This window comes from Calypte anna, chromosome 13, assembly GCF_003957555.1.
Source record: "Calypte anna isolate BGI_N300 chromosome 13, bCalAnn1_v1.p, whole genome shotgun sequence".
Taxonomy (NCBI): Eukaryota; Metazoa; Chordata; class Aves; order Apodiformes; family Trochilidae; genus Calypte; species Calypte anna.
In genome coordinates, this window is record NC_044259.1 from 4,551,999 (window position 1) to 4,566,770 (window position 14,772).

A 14,772-nucleotide genomic window follows, 5' to 3' on the forward strand; every position below is an offset into this window, starting at 1 on the left:
CCGTCTCCTGTGTTGTCTCGGGGGGCCGGGGGCAATGCGTGTACTGCAGGTGCTTAAGATGGTTGTGGGGGGGAGGGGTGTCGGGCGGGTGTGTGGGGGAGCTACGGCAGGCGCGGCGAGGGGCGCCTTCCCCTAGGGCCATGGCATTCCTCCACGCCGCCACGGGGCGCTACCGCAGCCCGCCAGCCTACTTAAGGCTCCTTGAACCCCGCCCTGCGGATTCTGCTTCCGGTGGCCCGAGGATGGAGGCGCGCGTGGCGCAGTCCGCGGCTCGGCTGGCGCGGCAGGTACCGGGCGGGTCTTGGCGGTAGCCCTTAAGACCTCCCTTGAGTCGGGCCTGGAAGGTCCCGGGGCGTTTCGGGTTCATCGCGGTGGAGGTTCGTCAGCAGCGGCGCGGGCCTGGGGTGGGCCTGCGGCGGGGCGGGCTCGGCCGGGAGTCTGAGGTGGGGTTGGGAAGGGCGAAACGCAGAAGGGGCTGAATAGCCTTCCGCAGCTTCTGTTGTGTGTTTCTTGAGATTGAAGGCGGCGCCGAGAGACTCGCTCGTTCCGAGTCCCTGAGGCCGGGGTTGGTTTGGCGCCAGACGCTTTGTGGTGAGGGCTCGAGGGGAAGTTTTTGGGGAAAAAAAAAAAAATTCCAAAAACTACGGGGAAAAAAAAAAGGGGCGGGGGGTAGAGGCAGCGGTCAGGCGCCGTTCTTTGAGTTACCGTCCGCGTTCTTTCTGCTGTGGTAGCCATGCAAGAGATGTCCTGGTTCTCGGTATTTAACTTGTGAGGATTTTTTTTTTTCCTCCCTAAACAAGAATTTTTGGCTATTTTGGTGGTGTATTCTTTTCCCATACCGACCTGAGAGTTTCTGGCCCTTTAGCTTGTGGTTTCTTGTTTTTCTCCTACCTACTTAAGAGTTTCTGGGCATTTTGCTTGTGTGTGTTTTCCTGCCTGAGACTTTCTGAAAATTTTGCTTGGTTTTTTTCATTCCTACCGTACATGTTTGTTAAATAACTTCGTGTGTTTTCTACTCAGTTCAAATATATGGTAAGTAAGCACTGCCATAAAATACTGAGGTAATAAATCTGGCTCTTGAATCCTTTCCGGCTTGTCTCCTTTTTTATGCGTTTCTTCTCTGCAGCTGCTAGGAGAGGAGGGGCATTTGGGCAAGGTGGTTTCAGCAAGGTGGCTCTCCCTTTGTTGTCTGCTTTGTAGTCCATAAAGAAATTTCAGTCACTGAAGCAAAGCAGGAGGGACAGTGTTTGGTTTTTTTGGCTCCTGGAGGCTGGAGGAGGCCATGTGGAATTACTGAGCTTGAATATGGGACGTGTCAGTTGTGTCCCAGCCACGTGCTTTCTTGTCTAGCTTTTCAGTAAAATAACCCAGCAAAGCATAGGATCCAAGTTGTTGTCCTGAGTTGGCTCGGTTTGGCAGAGATAGTACCATGCAGCAGGCAAGAAGGCAGGGGTAGGAAGAGAAGTTCCATTTTGAAATGCTTAGGCCACCTTTGTTTTTTGTTTGTTTGTTTAATTTTTTAATGTGATGGAAAAAAGCTTTCTAACAGTAAAGCCCAGAGACAGAAGCTTATGCAAGTTTTCTGTTAATTCAGTATGGTCTTTGGAAGGCCTTGTCCTGTGCTAAGGGAAATGTTAGGATGATTTCTGTCCTACTGAAAAAGCTATAGTTTTTTTGTATTCACAGGTGAGGGGAAGATGTCTAGTACTCAGCTGATCAAAGAGAGCCCTTGGAGATGTCAGCATGGGCTCATGTAGTTCCTGCAGCTTCTCATGAGGTGGTCATCAGGTATGACCCTTTACTGACTAGTTGTGATGTGTCCAGGGCTGTCCAGACAGTGATCCAGGGGGTGATGCTTCACATCCAGAGCAGCGGTTCTTCCCTTTAGTAATATCTGGCATTCATAGGTGATTTGGTGGAGAGACCTCAAAGTACTCATTTTGAGCTTGCTCCACAAACAGGCCAATTTAAATTGTTTCATCTAGGCTGAGTTACAGAGGCAATTGTGGCAGCTTTTTTTTCAGGGGGACACCAGAAGGGGGACATCAGAAGATTTGATGGCCCAGGTTTTTTTCATATTGTTCCTGTTGTGTCAAGGAAATGAGCCTTTTTTGCTAAGGTGTGGTGGCCTTTTTGGCTACAGTAATAGCCTGAGCTGCCTTCTGCTGTGACAGCTGTGGTTGAGGAGAGCCTGAATGAATCAGATGAGGGGCTGGCAGTGCTCCCTGCCTCTCCTCTATAGCAATATTGGGTCACTTGCATTTTCTGTAGCCTCTGGACTACTATTTTGAGGCCAGGTTTGTGGCTGGTGGGCACAAAGACTGTCATGGGGAGGACAGGAGATGGACAACAGAGATGAAATTTCAGATATTTTGGTTTCTTTTGGGAATGGTGTGAGGAAAGATACTGCTCCTTGCAGCAGCTTTCAGCTACTGGGTTATGGCTGGGTGTTGGAGCATTTACCCATGTCCTGGCCTGTAGAGTCTGGAGGGCTACAAGAAGCACAGGGAAGTTTATTTGGTACATAGAGGTCCCCCTGAAATTCCTCATCACAGTTTTAAGGGAGAAGCCATGCTGGAGATGAGGAAGGAAAGGTTATGTGGTGAGGTGGTAGCCACTGGTTGCCATTTTTCTCTCCAGTTGGGGTTTGAGCTTGCTGTGGCTGTGCAGGTAATAGTGGCTGCATCCTGGGGAAGAGAAACTGTGGCCTGAGATAGTGAAACTGGCCAAAGGAGGCTTTAGGGAATACAGAGTCAAATAATTTGACAGTTTTATTAGAATAAAAAAGTGTAAAGTGATTATTTCAGGCATGAGTTTTATTAGCAAGACCTGCTGTCTGTCTGGAACTTCTGTTAGGGTATCTGAGAATATTATTTTACTGTTTCCTTTTAAGAAGGTTTTCAAATGTCTGGTTTTGACAGAGATAGAAACCACCTCTAAACAGTAAATGGATTTATTCAACTTGCATGTCATTGCTGTTTCCTTTATGAGGCAAAACTAGAACTGTATCTGAGATCTTGCAGCTCCTCACCTTCGTGTCTCATCCCTGTCCCCACTCCACCCCCGCCATAGTTTGAGTAGACCAGGATAGTTCTTGGTACCAATACAAGGAACTAAAGAGAGGGTCTCTAGGAGCCTGAGGGTAATCTGAGGGGTCAGCTCAGGTTTCCTGTCCATACTCTGTAAAAGGTAGGCAGACCGGAAGCCCGCCTCCTTTTTCTCCTGTTCTTTGCTTTGCTGCTGCTCTTCTGCATCTTGCCAGATGCTCTTCAGAGTCCTCATCCATCAGGTGATGGGAAGAGCCTTGGAGCCCTCCTGAGTGTGCCCTGGTGCAAGGTCCCTCAGGCACCTATTGCTGCCAGGATTGAGATGAGGTTATACATATATATTCTTCATCCCATGCATTAATGACCTTTTCCTGTTCTATTAAATCTTTTTTCAGTTTTAATTTCCAACTTAATATTTCTCATCCTTATTCCCATTTTGTCTTGCCTCAGGTGGATGGGGGTATAATAGAAAACATTTCTGTCCTCTCGTTTGTGGTCTGCCCAGATGCTAAACTGTGACACTCCGCTCCAAGAACTACTGTATGACAATTTAATTTGCTTTTCAGGAAAACGAAATCAAGTTGTTAGCAGCAGAAATTGAGCATCTGAAGAACTTTGGGTGCTTGGGAGTCTCTCTGAGTCTGGAAGGTTTGCGAGACGAGAACGCCAAGCTGAAGTATCGGTTAAATTTCCTTCAGAGGGTAAAGGAATGAAGAATTAATGCTGTAGCATGAATTTTTTTTGTCTCTTTAAGACAGGGTAAATAAATGAAGTTATAGCTAGTCACGTGTAACAGTGTGATCACCCTGCATTCTGACACCTTAATAGTTGTTGGCACATCAGATATTTCTTGGTTCTTAAACAAAAACCTGTCATGAAAAATGTCAGTAGATTAATAAACCCGTGCTGTCAGGTCCTGGTAGTCCAGCAGAAGTTTCCACCAGGCTTACTAGAAAGGTGTGAGAAGTGACACAGCCCTGCATGCAGGGGAAATGTTGGTGCTGGGGGATTCAAAGGGAGAAGCAGTTCTTGAATTGCATCGTTTTCACGCCATGTGCGTTGCCTTTGTGCTGAAAGGCACCAGCAAAATCTGCCAACCCTGCTTGGACAGGCAGCATAGCAAAAAAGTGACAAGTAATGGCTTTTCAGACATTGTCAGTGAAGCCTTACAGATTTCTTTTTTCAGAGCCTTAGAGAAGAAAGAAGTAAAATGGCAAAAAGCATGATTAATATCAACAGCTGTCTTCAGGACATCTTTGGAGCTGCTATTCGGGCTGCCTACCCAGACTTAGAAAACCCTCCACTAGTGGTGATGCCGAGTCAGCAGCCCAGATTTGGAGACTACCAGTGTAATAGTGCCATGGGCATAACACAGGTGAGCCTAAGCAATCTTGCGGAGGGGAAACAAAATGGGGACGTTGCCTCTTGGAAGCTAAGTGTCAGCATGGTGACACTTATGTTTGTACCTGTTTGGGGCTTGCTGCAGGCCTTGGGGTTGATCATCTAATGGCATTTTATGGCATTTGCCTTTGCTAAGCAGACCTTCAAACTCCTGATTAGATGACTGGCATGGGAGAGTTACATCTGTGTCACACAGAAAAACTGCTCAGTTTGTGGGATTTCAATCAAATTGGGAGTTAACAATGCACTGATTTATTAAGGATGTATAGTTAAGTACCGAGTAGTCAGCTCCATGTATGAAGCTGTTACCTGCAAAGCAATTTATCACAATTGTGGACGGTTACAAAATGGTAGCAGACACCTACAAATTTCTAAATGCTATTTTGTTTAAATGGCCCTGTTGAGTGCATGCAAAGGAAAGAGCGGGCACATTTTATCCTAGTTCATGTCCAGAGTTAGTTTGAAGATTGTGGTGTTGCTGCTTTCTGGAGGATACTCAGGCAGAGGTGACTCCAACAGAAGAAGAGACACTATGGGAGTTGTTCAGTGGGCTGGGAGAATGCTGAAGTGAAACAGAAGTGGGGCAGAAAGAAGGTAGGGCATTTCTAGCTTAAGTGCCAAAACTTTGAATTCATTCATGTCTGTGGTTGAAGAGGCAGGCTCTTCGTAATGACAAATACTGTATTTTCCATCTCAACAGGAAGCAATATTATTTCTTTGTTAAGTGTTCTGGTGCCAGTTCACCTTTATTAATCTCTTAGACTGGTAATGTTGCTGCAGCTTGAGCCACCAGGCTGTCCCAGGCTGCCATCTGCTGTAGCTGTTGTCCTGGCCAGTGAGTGCCCCGGACCAGCACAGATACGTGCTAGACAGCAGGCTCTAGCTCTGAAGTGCCAAGGCGGAAGCAGCCCTCAAAAATATGTCATCTTCCCTTGGTCTTGTTAGCATTTGCAGCTGGGCTTCAGCCAGAGGAGCACCCTGGGTGAGTGCACTGACACGGGTTTTCAGATTTTAGCTGGTTTTTTTGACCCCTGCTTTACCCCAATTAATTCACAGTTGAGATTCTGGAGCAGTCCTGGGTTCTCATCGTCGATGTTGTTTGCGTAACTCAGTGTCTAAACAGGCCCCTTCAAGGCAGGGTTTCAGGTTGCAGGTTGTCCTGGAGAGCAAGGGTTCCGAGTGCTGGGCTTGGTGGTGGATCACACAGGCTGCAGGAGCTGTATCTTAGGTTGGAAACACGCACACATATGGCACACTGGGAGGGTGCTGGTGCAGCAGAGCCAGGGGATGTGGTGTGGACATTCCCCTCTGAGAGCAGCAGGTCATGCAGTTTGTCAGCCTGCGTTTTGGGGACTTGTCTGTGCTTCATCTCTCCCTGTGGAGCCTCACCTGCCCCTGGCTGTCCCTGTGCAGATATGGGCTCCAATCACCCAACAGCACTAGTAGACAGCACTAGTAAGTGCTGGGCAGCAGTCTCCCTGCTAGGGCTCATATGGAAACAGTCCACACAATGCATATTGTTCTCCTGGCAGCTTGTAAGCATTTTAATGTCTCAGGTTTGAGCCAGATGCTCTGCTTGCTCCCTAGAGGAACAGGAGCATGGTGATTGTTTCTGGAGTGATTCAGATAATAGGCCTGTCATCTGGTGTAACATGCCTGTAATCTGGTTATGCATTTATCTTTCCTGTAGTTTGAAGTTTGAGTAGCATTAAAGGCGATAGTGTTTTATCTTCTTACCAATTCTAAGCCTTTGCTATTTGTAAAAATCCTTTTAAGAGTAACTATGTGACAGGTTAAATGGCAAGTTGAAACTGAAGAAGTCTCATTTAGCAGCAGACTGGAAGTATGCAGTCAGAAGCAGCAGCCAGGGTAAACCAGGGATTACCAAAGGGGTGCATGCTCTTTGAGGCTTTGATGGGAGGGAGGTGAGACAATACTTCCAAAGGCATCCTATTAAGAACAGAAAATTACGTACTGAGAAAGAAACAGGCATGGTAATTTTATACAGTGAGAAAGTACTTGTGTGTGAGGGATGGGTTGGGATTGCACACAGGATTCTTTGAAAGGGCATTTTTCTAAGATTTGCAAATAGCCATGTGAGAGGATGCTTTGGCAGTGGAGTGGTGGAGTTGGACTGGGTGATCAGAAGATCTTCTCTGACCCAAACCATTTGAATTCTTTCATGCTATATGAACTTGCATCATGTTTCTTGAGTTCCTCACAATGGGCCATTTATGTCTGGAAGTAAAAGGAGACCTACTTCACAAGCAGCTTATCAGATTGTTGAAGAAAATTGAACAGCATTAGGATTATGTTTGGTTGCTGGGGTTATTGGAGTTTGTTTATTCAGTATTTAGTATGCTTGAGTCTAAGGTAGAACTGAAGGCACTTTATTTAGGTAGGTTTTTTTATCAGAAATGACCAGACTTTCTCTGAAACCACACTCAGCATCTGCTGTAGGCACAGTTCAGAACTTCAAGATCTGAATGCCAGAAGACCTGAGGATGCCTCTGAGACTCAGGAACAGGATTTAAAAGCATAGAAGTGTGCCAGCTAGATATATATATTTATTTTTTTTTTAATGCCTTTTAGTAGCTTTGAGAAGTTAGAAGTTGCCAAACTACTTAACAGGTTCTGAAGAATAGCCTGGAGGATTTTCTTCTGACTACCCAGTATTGCCCTTAGCAGAAAGGAGTCAACATCTTGGGTCCAATTAGACTTCTGTGTAGAAAGATGTTGTGTACTACATGAAAATTGATAAACATGTTTTTCTTTGTGTTTCTGTGTTAAGAAGCTAAAGGATCACAAGGATCCTTTCAATGCCACAGTTTACATGCCTTGTTTCATTCTGTAGAATGTTACAGGTGACTGGTTTTAACTCTTTTTGTTGTTTCAGTTACTCCTCAAAACCAAGGAACAGAAGGTGAGCCCACGAGAAATTGCAGAGAAAATAACAAAAAATATTCCTGCCAATGAATGCATCCAGAAGGTTGAAATAGCTGGTCCTGGTAAGATAGTTTATCGTTATACACTTTGTATTTTTAAAGGCTGGTAGGGCAGTTTTGTACTGGATGGTTATCAGGGAAGGAGAGCTGAGTTAAAGTAGTTTGTGATTTAAAACTGCAGGGTGGGCAAATCAACTTCTTCTGTATCAGTGAGCATTGTAGCCTTCAGCCTTGTGCAGCAGCAGGAAATCTGCCTCTCTGTTAGAACTGGCAAGTGTAATCCCGAGCAATGTCATTAGTGATTTTTCCACTGCTAAAGGACTAGCTTTTGCCATTGAATATCCATGATGGCTATAAGGCAACAGTCATGAATTCATAGGAAAGATCAAAATGCTGTTGATGCCATTGCTTGCATGGTGAGGACACCTTGTCCTCTGGGCAGGGAGATGCTGGAATAGCAAGGAGGTTAAGTACTGCATCTTGTCCCTGTAACCCAGGAAGAAACACAAGGACTGATATTTCTGTGGCAGCAGCTTGAACAGAGATATCACATGGCACAGCCCTTGGGGAATGGAAGCTGGTTCATGAGCTTTGTGCAGCAGAAGTAAAACAAGTGTTCCTTCACAAGCACAGAATATCCCAGGTGTAACTGTTTTAGGATAATCAAAAAGGAGAGACAGCAGGAACTGGTTTTGCATACTGCAGACCTGGCAAGTTTAGTTTATTTTTTTAATTTAAAAAAATGTTTTTACAAAGCAACCTTAGAGTGACAGTATGCAAACAGGAGTTACATCAGTGGACTACCTTGCAGCATCTAACTTTGTCCTGTTACTGAAAAATATTTTTGTTTAGTCAGGTTAGCTTCATATGCTCTTCTGCTTGATGTAAGGAAACAGAAGACTGAGGTGGAAGGAAACGTAGTTTGTGGTGCTTCTGCAGCCCCAGGACTCATTGCTTGTTTTCTCTTCTGTAAAGGTTTTATCAATGTGCACCTGAGAAAGGATTTTGTGTCAAAGCAGCTGAGCAGTTTATTGATGAATGGAGTTCAACCACCAGCTGTTGGCAAAAGGAAAAAGGTATGGCAGTATACATCCTCTGGAGGTGACGTGCTGGGCTGCAGGTGGCTTTGAAATTCCCCCCTGAAGTGATGTGTTGAGCAGCAGATGACATCCATGTCATCAGGTTGTTACAGCAGGGTAAATGGGATGTGACTGGAAGCCACAGAGCAAGCTGCATGTACCTGGTGTGGTCTGTGGTGATCGAGAGCCTGGGCTGCCCATGGACTGCTGCCTTTATTAATTTGTTGCTTTGGTCCTGTGTCTCAGGTGGTGGTGGATTTTTCATCCCCTAACATTGCAAAGGAGATGCATGTCGGCCACCTGCGGTCCACTATCATTGGAGAAAGCATGTGCAGGCTGTTTGAGTTTGCAGGTCATGATGTTTTGAGGTGAGAGTTGACTTTTTGGGTGGTGTTTGCTTGCCTAATGAATATTACATGATACAAATCTCTATGCTTTGGTCTGTATTAGTCTTTTTTTTTTTTTAGCACCTATCAGATAATATTTTGTGTGGTAAGATACTAAGGTGAGGAAGTGTAGCAGAGCTAGAAAAGAAGATGGGCAGCAGCTTCATTGCAGTGAAATTGGGCAGGGCGCTTGCCTGGTTTTGATTCCTGATGTATCTTTAGAAGATATGTATGTTCAAAATGCATGTATTCTAAAACATGTTTGAGAAATTACTTTGTGCTCTCTGCTTCCAGGTTAAACCATCTAGGAGATTGGGGCACACAGTTTGGAATGCTAATTGCTCATCTCCAAGACAAATTTCCAGATTACTTAAGTGTATCTCCTCCCATTGGGGATCTCCAAGCTTTTTACAAGGTATTTATGGCAAAGAAGTGCATTATTTAAGTCAACATCTGACTGAGGCACTTTACAAAGTGCAGCATAGTTTTGGAGACAAAAGAATTGAATGACTGTTAGTAGATTATTGCAGCAATCTGCTGCTGGGTGATGCATTGCAGTGCCTGACATCAAGCTCTTCTGTGCAGGCTTCCTCTGCCCAATGAGAGGAGTGTGCTTGGGAACTGTTAGGAATGTTAGCTGGTTTTGTGGGAGGAGAAAGGATGAGGTGTGTTCATCTAGTGTTTTACCGTAGGAATCCAAGAGGAGGTTTGACACAGAGGAGGAATTTAAGAAACGTGCGTACCAATGTGTGGTGCTGCTGCAGAGCAAGAACCCTGACTTCATTAAAGCCTGGGAACTGATCTGTGATGTGTCACGCAAAGGTGAATTTCCCACATTCAGACACATGTCTTGGCAGTAGAACCATGTGCCTCACTGTCGTGCTTGAGCCCCTTCTCTAGTTTTCATGTGGAAATCAGTGCCATGCTCCCATGAGAAGCTTAAAGAAAAGAAGCTGGTACAACCAAAGTACCTGGCTTGTCTGCAAAGGCTTTCAGTTAAAGCTTTTCTTTCCTGAGTTCTAGTCTCATGAGGTGGTGCTTTCTACCAAGAGGTAGAAACTGCCTTCATGGACTTGGTGTAAACACATGCCACCTGCTTCCACTGTGTGCATTGAAAAGAAGTCTTTTGTTGTGTTTCCCTTCTCCAGAGTTCCAGAAAATCTACAACTGCTTGGACATCACAATCATAGAGAGAGGGGAGTCATTCTACCATGAGATGATGAAAGACATTGTGAAAGAATTTGAAGATAAAGGTGAGGCTTTTGGTCTCAGAGTCATAACTTCTGCAGCTGTCAGGATGAACAAGGTAATCTCCTCTCAAGCCAGACTTAGGACCGATGTTTCGCAAGCAGCATCTTCCCCACCCTTGCTTATTTTCTCAGCCATGTTTCCTGAACGGATCTTGTGGTGTTTTGTGCTTCTCCCAGAGCAGCATAAGCAGATTAGAGTCTTGCATGTTTCATTCCAGAAAGCTAGAATCAGTCTTGCTGACACCACAAGCATTTGGTCTCTGGTATCTGTAGGCAGCAGCATGAGGTGCTACAGTGTGTCCTCGGTAAACAAAACATGAAAGACTTCCCGGTCTTAGAATTTTCCTGAATGGGAAATGCCTGAGAAATCTCTAGGAAGATGGTGAAAGCTTTGGATTGTGGTGACTTTGAGGCTGGCAAGAAGCTGAAGGGAGCATGATGAGTCTATGGTTTTCTTAGTTTTTTCCTGTCTGGATCTGCCAGTTGCTGAATCCCACCATCTGAAGTGTTCTTACTAACATTACCTGTGAAAGACTTAGCACTTAAGTCCTCATTGCATTCCATTGCCTTTAATGCTTTGGTTTGTGATGCTGTTTTTGTGGCTCTAGAGGTGGATCTGGATGCCAGTGACAGGAGTTTTAAAATCCAATTAGGTCTTTTCTAGTAGGACTGCTTCCTTGTGCTTAGTGCGAGTTCAGTGCGGAATGTGACTTGGTGGGTTGAGGGAGTTCTCATTGGCTTTTTCCTATTGTAAGCCATTAAGTATTTGATAATGTGAGTGGATTGCCTTTACTTTCTGGTACCATCTGGGAAGGTGAAGAATTTCATCCTGTTCTGGCCCACAAACCTCCCCATTCAGTATGACACAAAGTTCATTGATTTTCTAGGGTTTGTCCAGGTCGATGATGGCCGGAAGATTGTGTTTGTGCCAGGTTTCCCTGTCCCATTGACAATCATGAAATCAGATGGAGGTTACACATACGACACATCTGACCTAGCTGCTCTTAAACACAGGCTGTGCGAAGAGAAGGCCGATACCCTCATTTATGTTGTTGATAGTGGCCAGGTGAGTGTGTTAACCTCTGCTGTCACTGCTGATACAGCTTGCTAGAAAGTGTGTTAAATGACAGATGGAACAGAAACAGAGGTAGAAGGCTGCAGGGGGTTTTGGTATATTTTCTGATGTCCCTTCTCAGTGATATCAAGGCCAGTGTGGCTGGTGAGCTCCATGAAGTGCCCCTAGAGCCAATTGTATGGAGAGGGATCCAGTTACCACTGGAGGTGTCTGAAGTGTAAATCTCAGTAGAAGCAGAACAAGATTTGTACTGCTGATACTTGTCTCCCCTTGCCTGAGGAAATGCAGGGTTGTCAGCTCATCAACTGTGCAGTGATGGGAATTTGCAGGATGCTGCTTCTGTAAGCAAGGAGAACTTTGAGAGGTGTAATTTTTCTGTGGAACAAGAAGCATTTGAAGTCTCATTGTGAAAGCAGTGTTGGAAAGTAGATAGAACCATGAAGAAAACTGTCCCTGGAGGAGTGGGTCAATAACCAGTTGCTGGTATTTCTTACTTGCAGTCAGTACATTTACAAACAGTGTTTGCAGCTGGTCAGATGATCGGCTGGTATGATCCCAAGGTGACCAGAGTGGCCCATGCCGCATTCGGAGTGGTGCTGGGAGAAGACAAGTAAGTCTTTGGATGCAGTCTTTCCTCTCTAAATGTTCTGAAAAGGATGTCTGAGCAACAAGTATGTATGCAGCACACCATAAAACCCAAACACACTGGCTCTGTGTTGTGGTCATCAATCTGCACAGTCCCTGATGCTGTGCCAGGGATCTCTTGGGCCTGAACTCTGCTTGCTATCTGGCTTTGGGGAGGGGCCCTGCATATGGCTGTTGGCCATGCAGTGGAAGCTGACATAAGAACCAGTAGGTGGCAAACATAAAGGCCATGAGATGTTATAGTTTATCTCCCCCGTGGGGCATTTTTCAGGAAGAAGTTCAAAACTCGTTCAGGGGATACAGTGCGTCTTATAGATCTACTGGAAGAAGGGCTGAAACGAGCCATGGACAAGCTGAGAGACAAGGAACGGGACAAGGTAGGTGTGACAAGTAGCTTCTCTTTCCTGAGAGCCTCCCAGACCCATTCACAGTTACAGTTTCTGTGTTCTGGGTGTGAGCTGTGAGCACAAATGCTGCCATACCTCTCAGGAGATGTCATGGGTCAGCTGGTCAGCACAGTCCCTTGACAGCAGTATGGGGAAAGTCATGAGGAAAGAAGAAATCGCCTGACTACTTGGCAGTGAGAAAATGTGGGCTGCAGGCAGCGCGAGCCTCTGGCTGGTAACCCAGAGCTTTTTGCAGACAGGAGAGGAGAACTGGTCCTGGCAGGGTGGCTGGGCTTGCAGGTGTTCTCGGTCGCACTGATGTGATGGCAGTAGCAGTGATTACCATGGGATGCTGGAGGCATTGGCAGAACATGAAGTAGCAGCCCTGGCCTGCTGGACTAGCACTGACTTGAGGTGATGGATGGTTGCGGCTCGGAGCCTCGGAGGCTGTGGCTGAGATTGTGCCAAGTCCTTGACTTAATGAGATGACTTCTGCCTGTCTTGGATGCCAGTGGCCTGGAGAGAGGGTTGATGGGTAGGATGGCCAAGTGTTGGGTACATGTATGTGCAGTTCATAAGAAGGAGCACCCTATGAATGTCCAACCTGTAAGGCACTGTGGCAGAGAAGTCCTGCAAACCTTCATCAGTAGAGAGTCTTCCTTGACCTGGGCAGGACTGCAATAGCATTTGATTGCAGGAGAAGATTATCTGGTGTGTGTCCAGGTGAAAAGGCGAGGTGCAAGTCATTCAGAGCAAGGTGTGGTTAAAATGCTTTTCTCTAGAGTGTCCAAGGCTGCCCATTGCAGTTTGTGAAGCCGGTAGCTTGCTTCCTCATGACTTGTTCTTTTTTGAAATTCAATCAGGTCCTCACAGCAGAAGAGCTGAAAGCTGCTCAGACATCAGTCGCTTTCGGATGCATTAAATACGCAGATCTCTCCCACAACAGACTGAACGATTATGTGTTCTCCTTCGACAAGATGTTGGATGACCGTGGAAACACAGCGGCGTATTTGCTGTATGCCTTCACGCGCATCAGGTGGGTTCAGTGCCCTGGGAGTGGCTCCCATGCTCTGTGCTTCTTCCTCACAAAAAGGAGACACAAGGAGAGGGGTCAGGGAGTTGCACCAGTGCTGCTGGAGATAATTGGCAGCCTGAGCCCAGGTTTTGCACAGCTGCCTCAGCTGAGACCCTCCTGAACTGACTCAGTTTGGATCTTTTCAGGGCTATCGCTCGCCTGGCCAGTATCGATGAGCAGATGCTGCGGAAGGCAGCTAGGGAGGAGGTGTTCATCCTTGACCACGAGAAGGAGTGGAAACTGGGCAAGTGCATCCTGAGGTTCCCTGAGATCTTGCAGAAGATCCTGGAGGACTTGCTACTGCACACGCTCTGCGACTACCTTTATGAGCTGGCCACCACCTTCACGGAGTTCTATGACAACTGCTACTGCATTGAGAAGGACAGGCAGACGGGTGAGTGTTGGGCCAGAGGTGCTGCATGTGCCTGTGTGACATGAATTGGCAAGGGTGGTCTGTGGGGTATTGGTGTCATTCAGGAAGGCTATTGTGGAGCTGCTTGCTGACAAGCAGTGTCTATCTGGGACACATGAAGATGAGGCACAGCCTGTTGTCATCATTGCCCTGTGAAGCAGGAGCATTGAGTATAGACTTATGGGAAACCAGGCACCCAGAAACAAGCATTCTGGTTAGTCCACTAGCACAGGCAGACCAGTTTGGATATCAGTGTACCTGTCCCCAAGGGCCAGACAACATTTGCCTGGGAAAGTCAGCACAAATTGTGAGCAGGTTGTGAGAGCTCCTCTGTTTCTGTTTTACAGGACAGATCATCAAAGTGAACATGTGGAGGCTGCTGCTTTGTGAAGCCACGGCCACTGTCATGGCCAAAGGATTTGACATCCTGGGGATCAAGCCTGTGCAGAGGATGTAGCTGTTCCCTGTGGGGAGAAAATTAAAGGACTAAACAACTGGAGATGTGTCTGTGTGGAGCTGTAGGTACTCTAGGGAAGCAGAGCAGAGCTTGGACAGTAAGTTGACATGTAGGACAGACTATGTGTCTGTCAGGTGGGACATGAGATGTGTCTGTTAGGTGATAGGAGAAAGGGGAATGAAGGTGAAGGGTTGGGAGGATAGAAGGGGGAGACTCAGGGGAATGAATGGGAGGGGGAAAGAGGGGATTTAAGGAGGGATGTCAGGAGGGTTGTTCAGTGGGGATGTGGGGGCTAAGTGTGGGTGAGGGCAGATGAGGGGAGGGAGGAAGGGAAGGAAGGCACTCATCTGAGTTCTCTCACCTGAATGGAGTTCTCAGTTGGGATCCTACATCTGTTCACAATGCTAAAAATTTGACTTCAAGGCCCACTTTAAAGGAATGCAGTCCTAAAAAATGAAGGTACATATGTTACACATGTTCACACAACAAACACAGTTTCTCTCCACTATCTATATTCCCTATTTCTGTCATGTGTATCTCTGATCTATCTGCCGTTTTTCCTGTCTGCCATCTCCTAGCTCCATTCTTCTCTCACTTCCATCTCTCTTATCCCT

At 46.3% G+C, this 14,772-nt stretch overlaps 1 protein-coding gene across 2 annotated transcripts; it reads left to right on the top strand.

Annotated features, from left to right (window-relative positions):
- Window positions 1-211: 211 nt before the first annotated feature.
- RARS1 (arginyl-tRNA synthetase 1) lies at window positions 212-14,200 on the top strand. 2 transcript variants are annotated; one of them, XM_030459170.1, is made up of 15 exons: window positions 212-287; window positions 3,614-3,748; window positions 4,234-4,422; window positions 7,345-7,456; window positions 8,369-8,469; window positions 8,719-8,840; window positions 9,153-9,273; window positions 9,551-9,680; window positions 10,007-10,111; window positions 10,996-11,174; window positions 11,684-11,793; window positions 12,100-12,205; window positions 13,078-13,250; window positions 13,436-13,683; window positions 14,049-14,200. In XM_030459170.1, exons 1-15 carry the CDS (start codon window positions 243-245, stop codon window positions 14,156-14,158), a joined length of 1,986 nt encoding a protein of 661 aa, XP_030315030.1. In that variant the 5' UTR covers window positions 212-242; the 3' UTR covers window positions 14,159-14,200. The 2 variants fall into 2 exon arrangements, with proteins under 2 accessions (XP_030315030.1, XP_030315031.1); XM_030459171.1 differs by having other exon boundaries at window positions 222-377.
- Window positions 14,201-14,772: the final 572 nt, after the last annotated feature.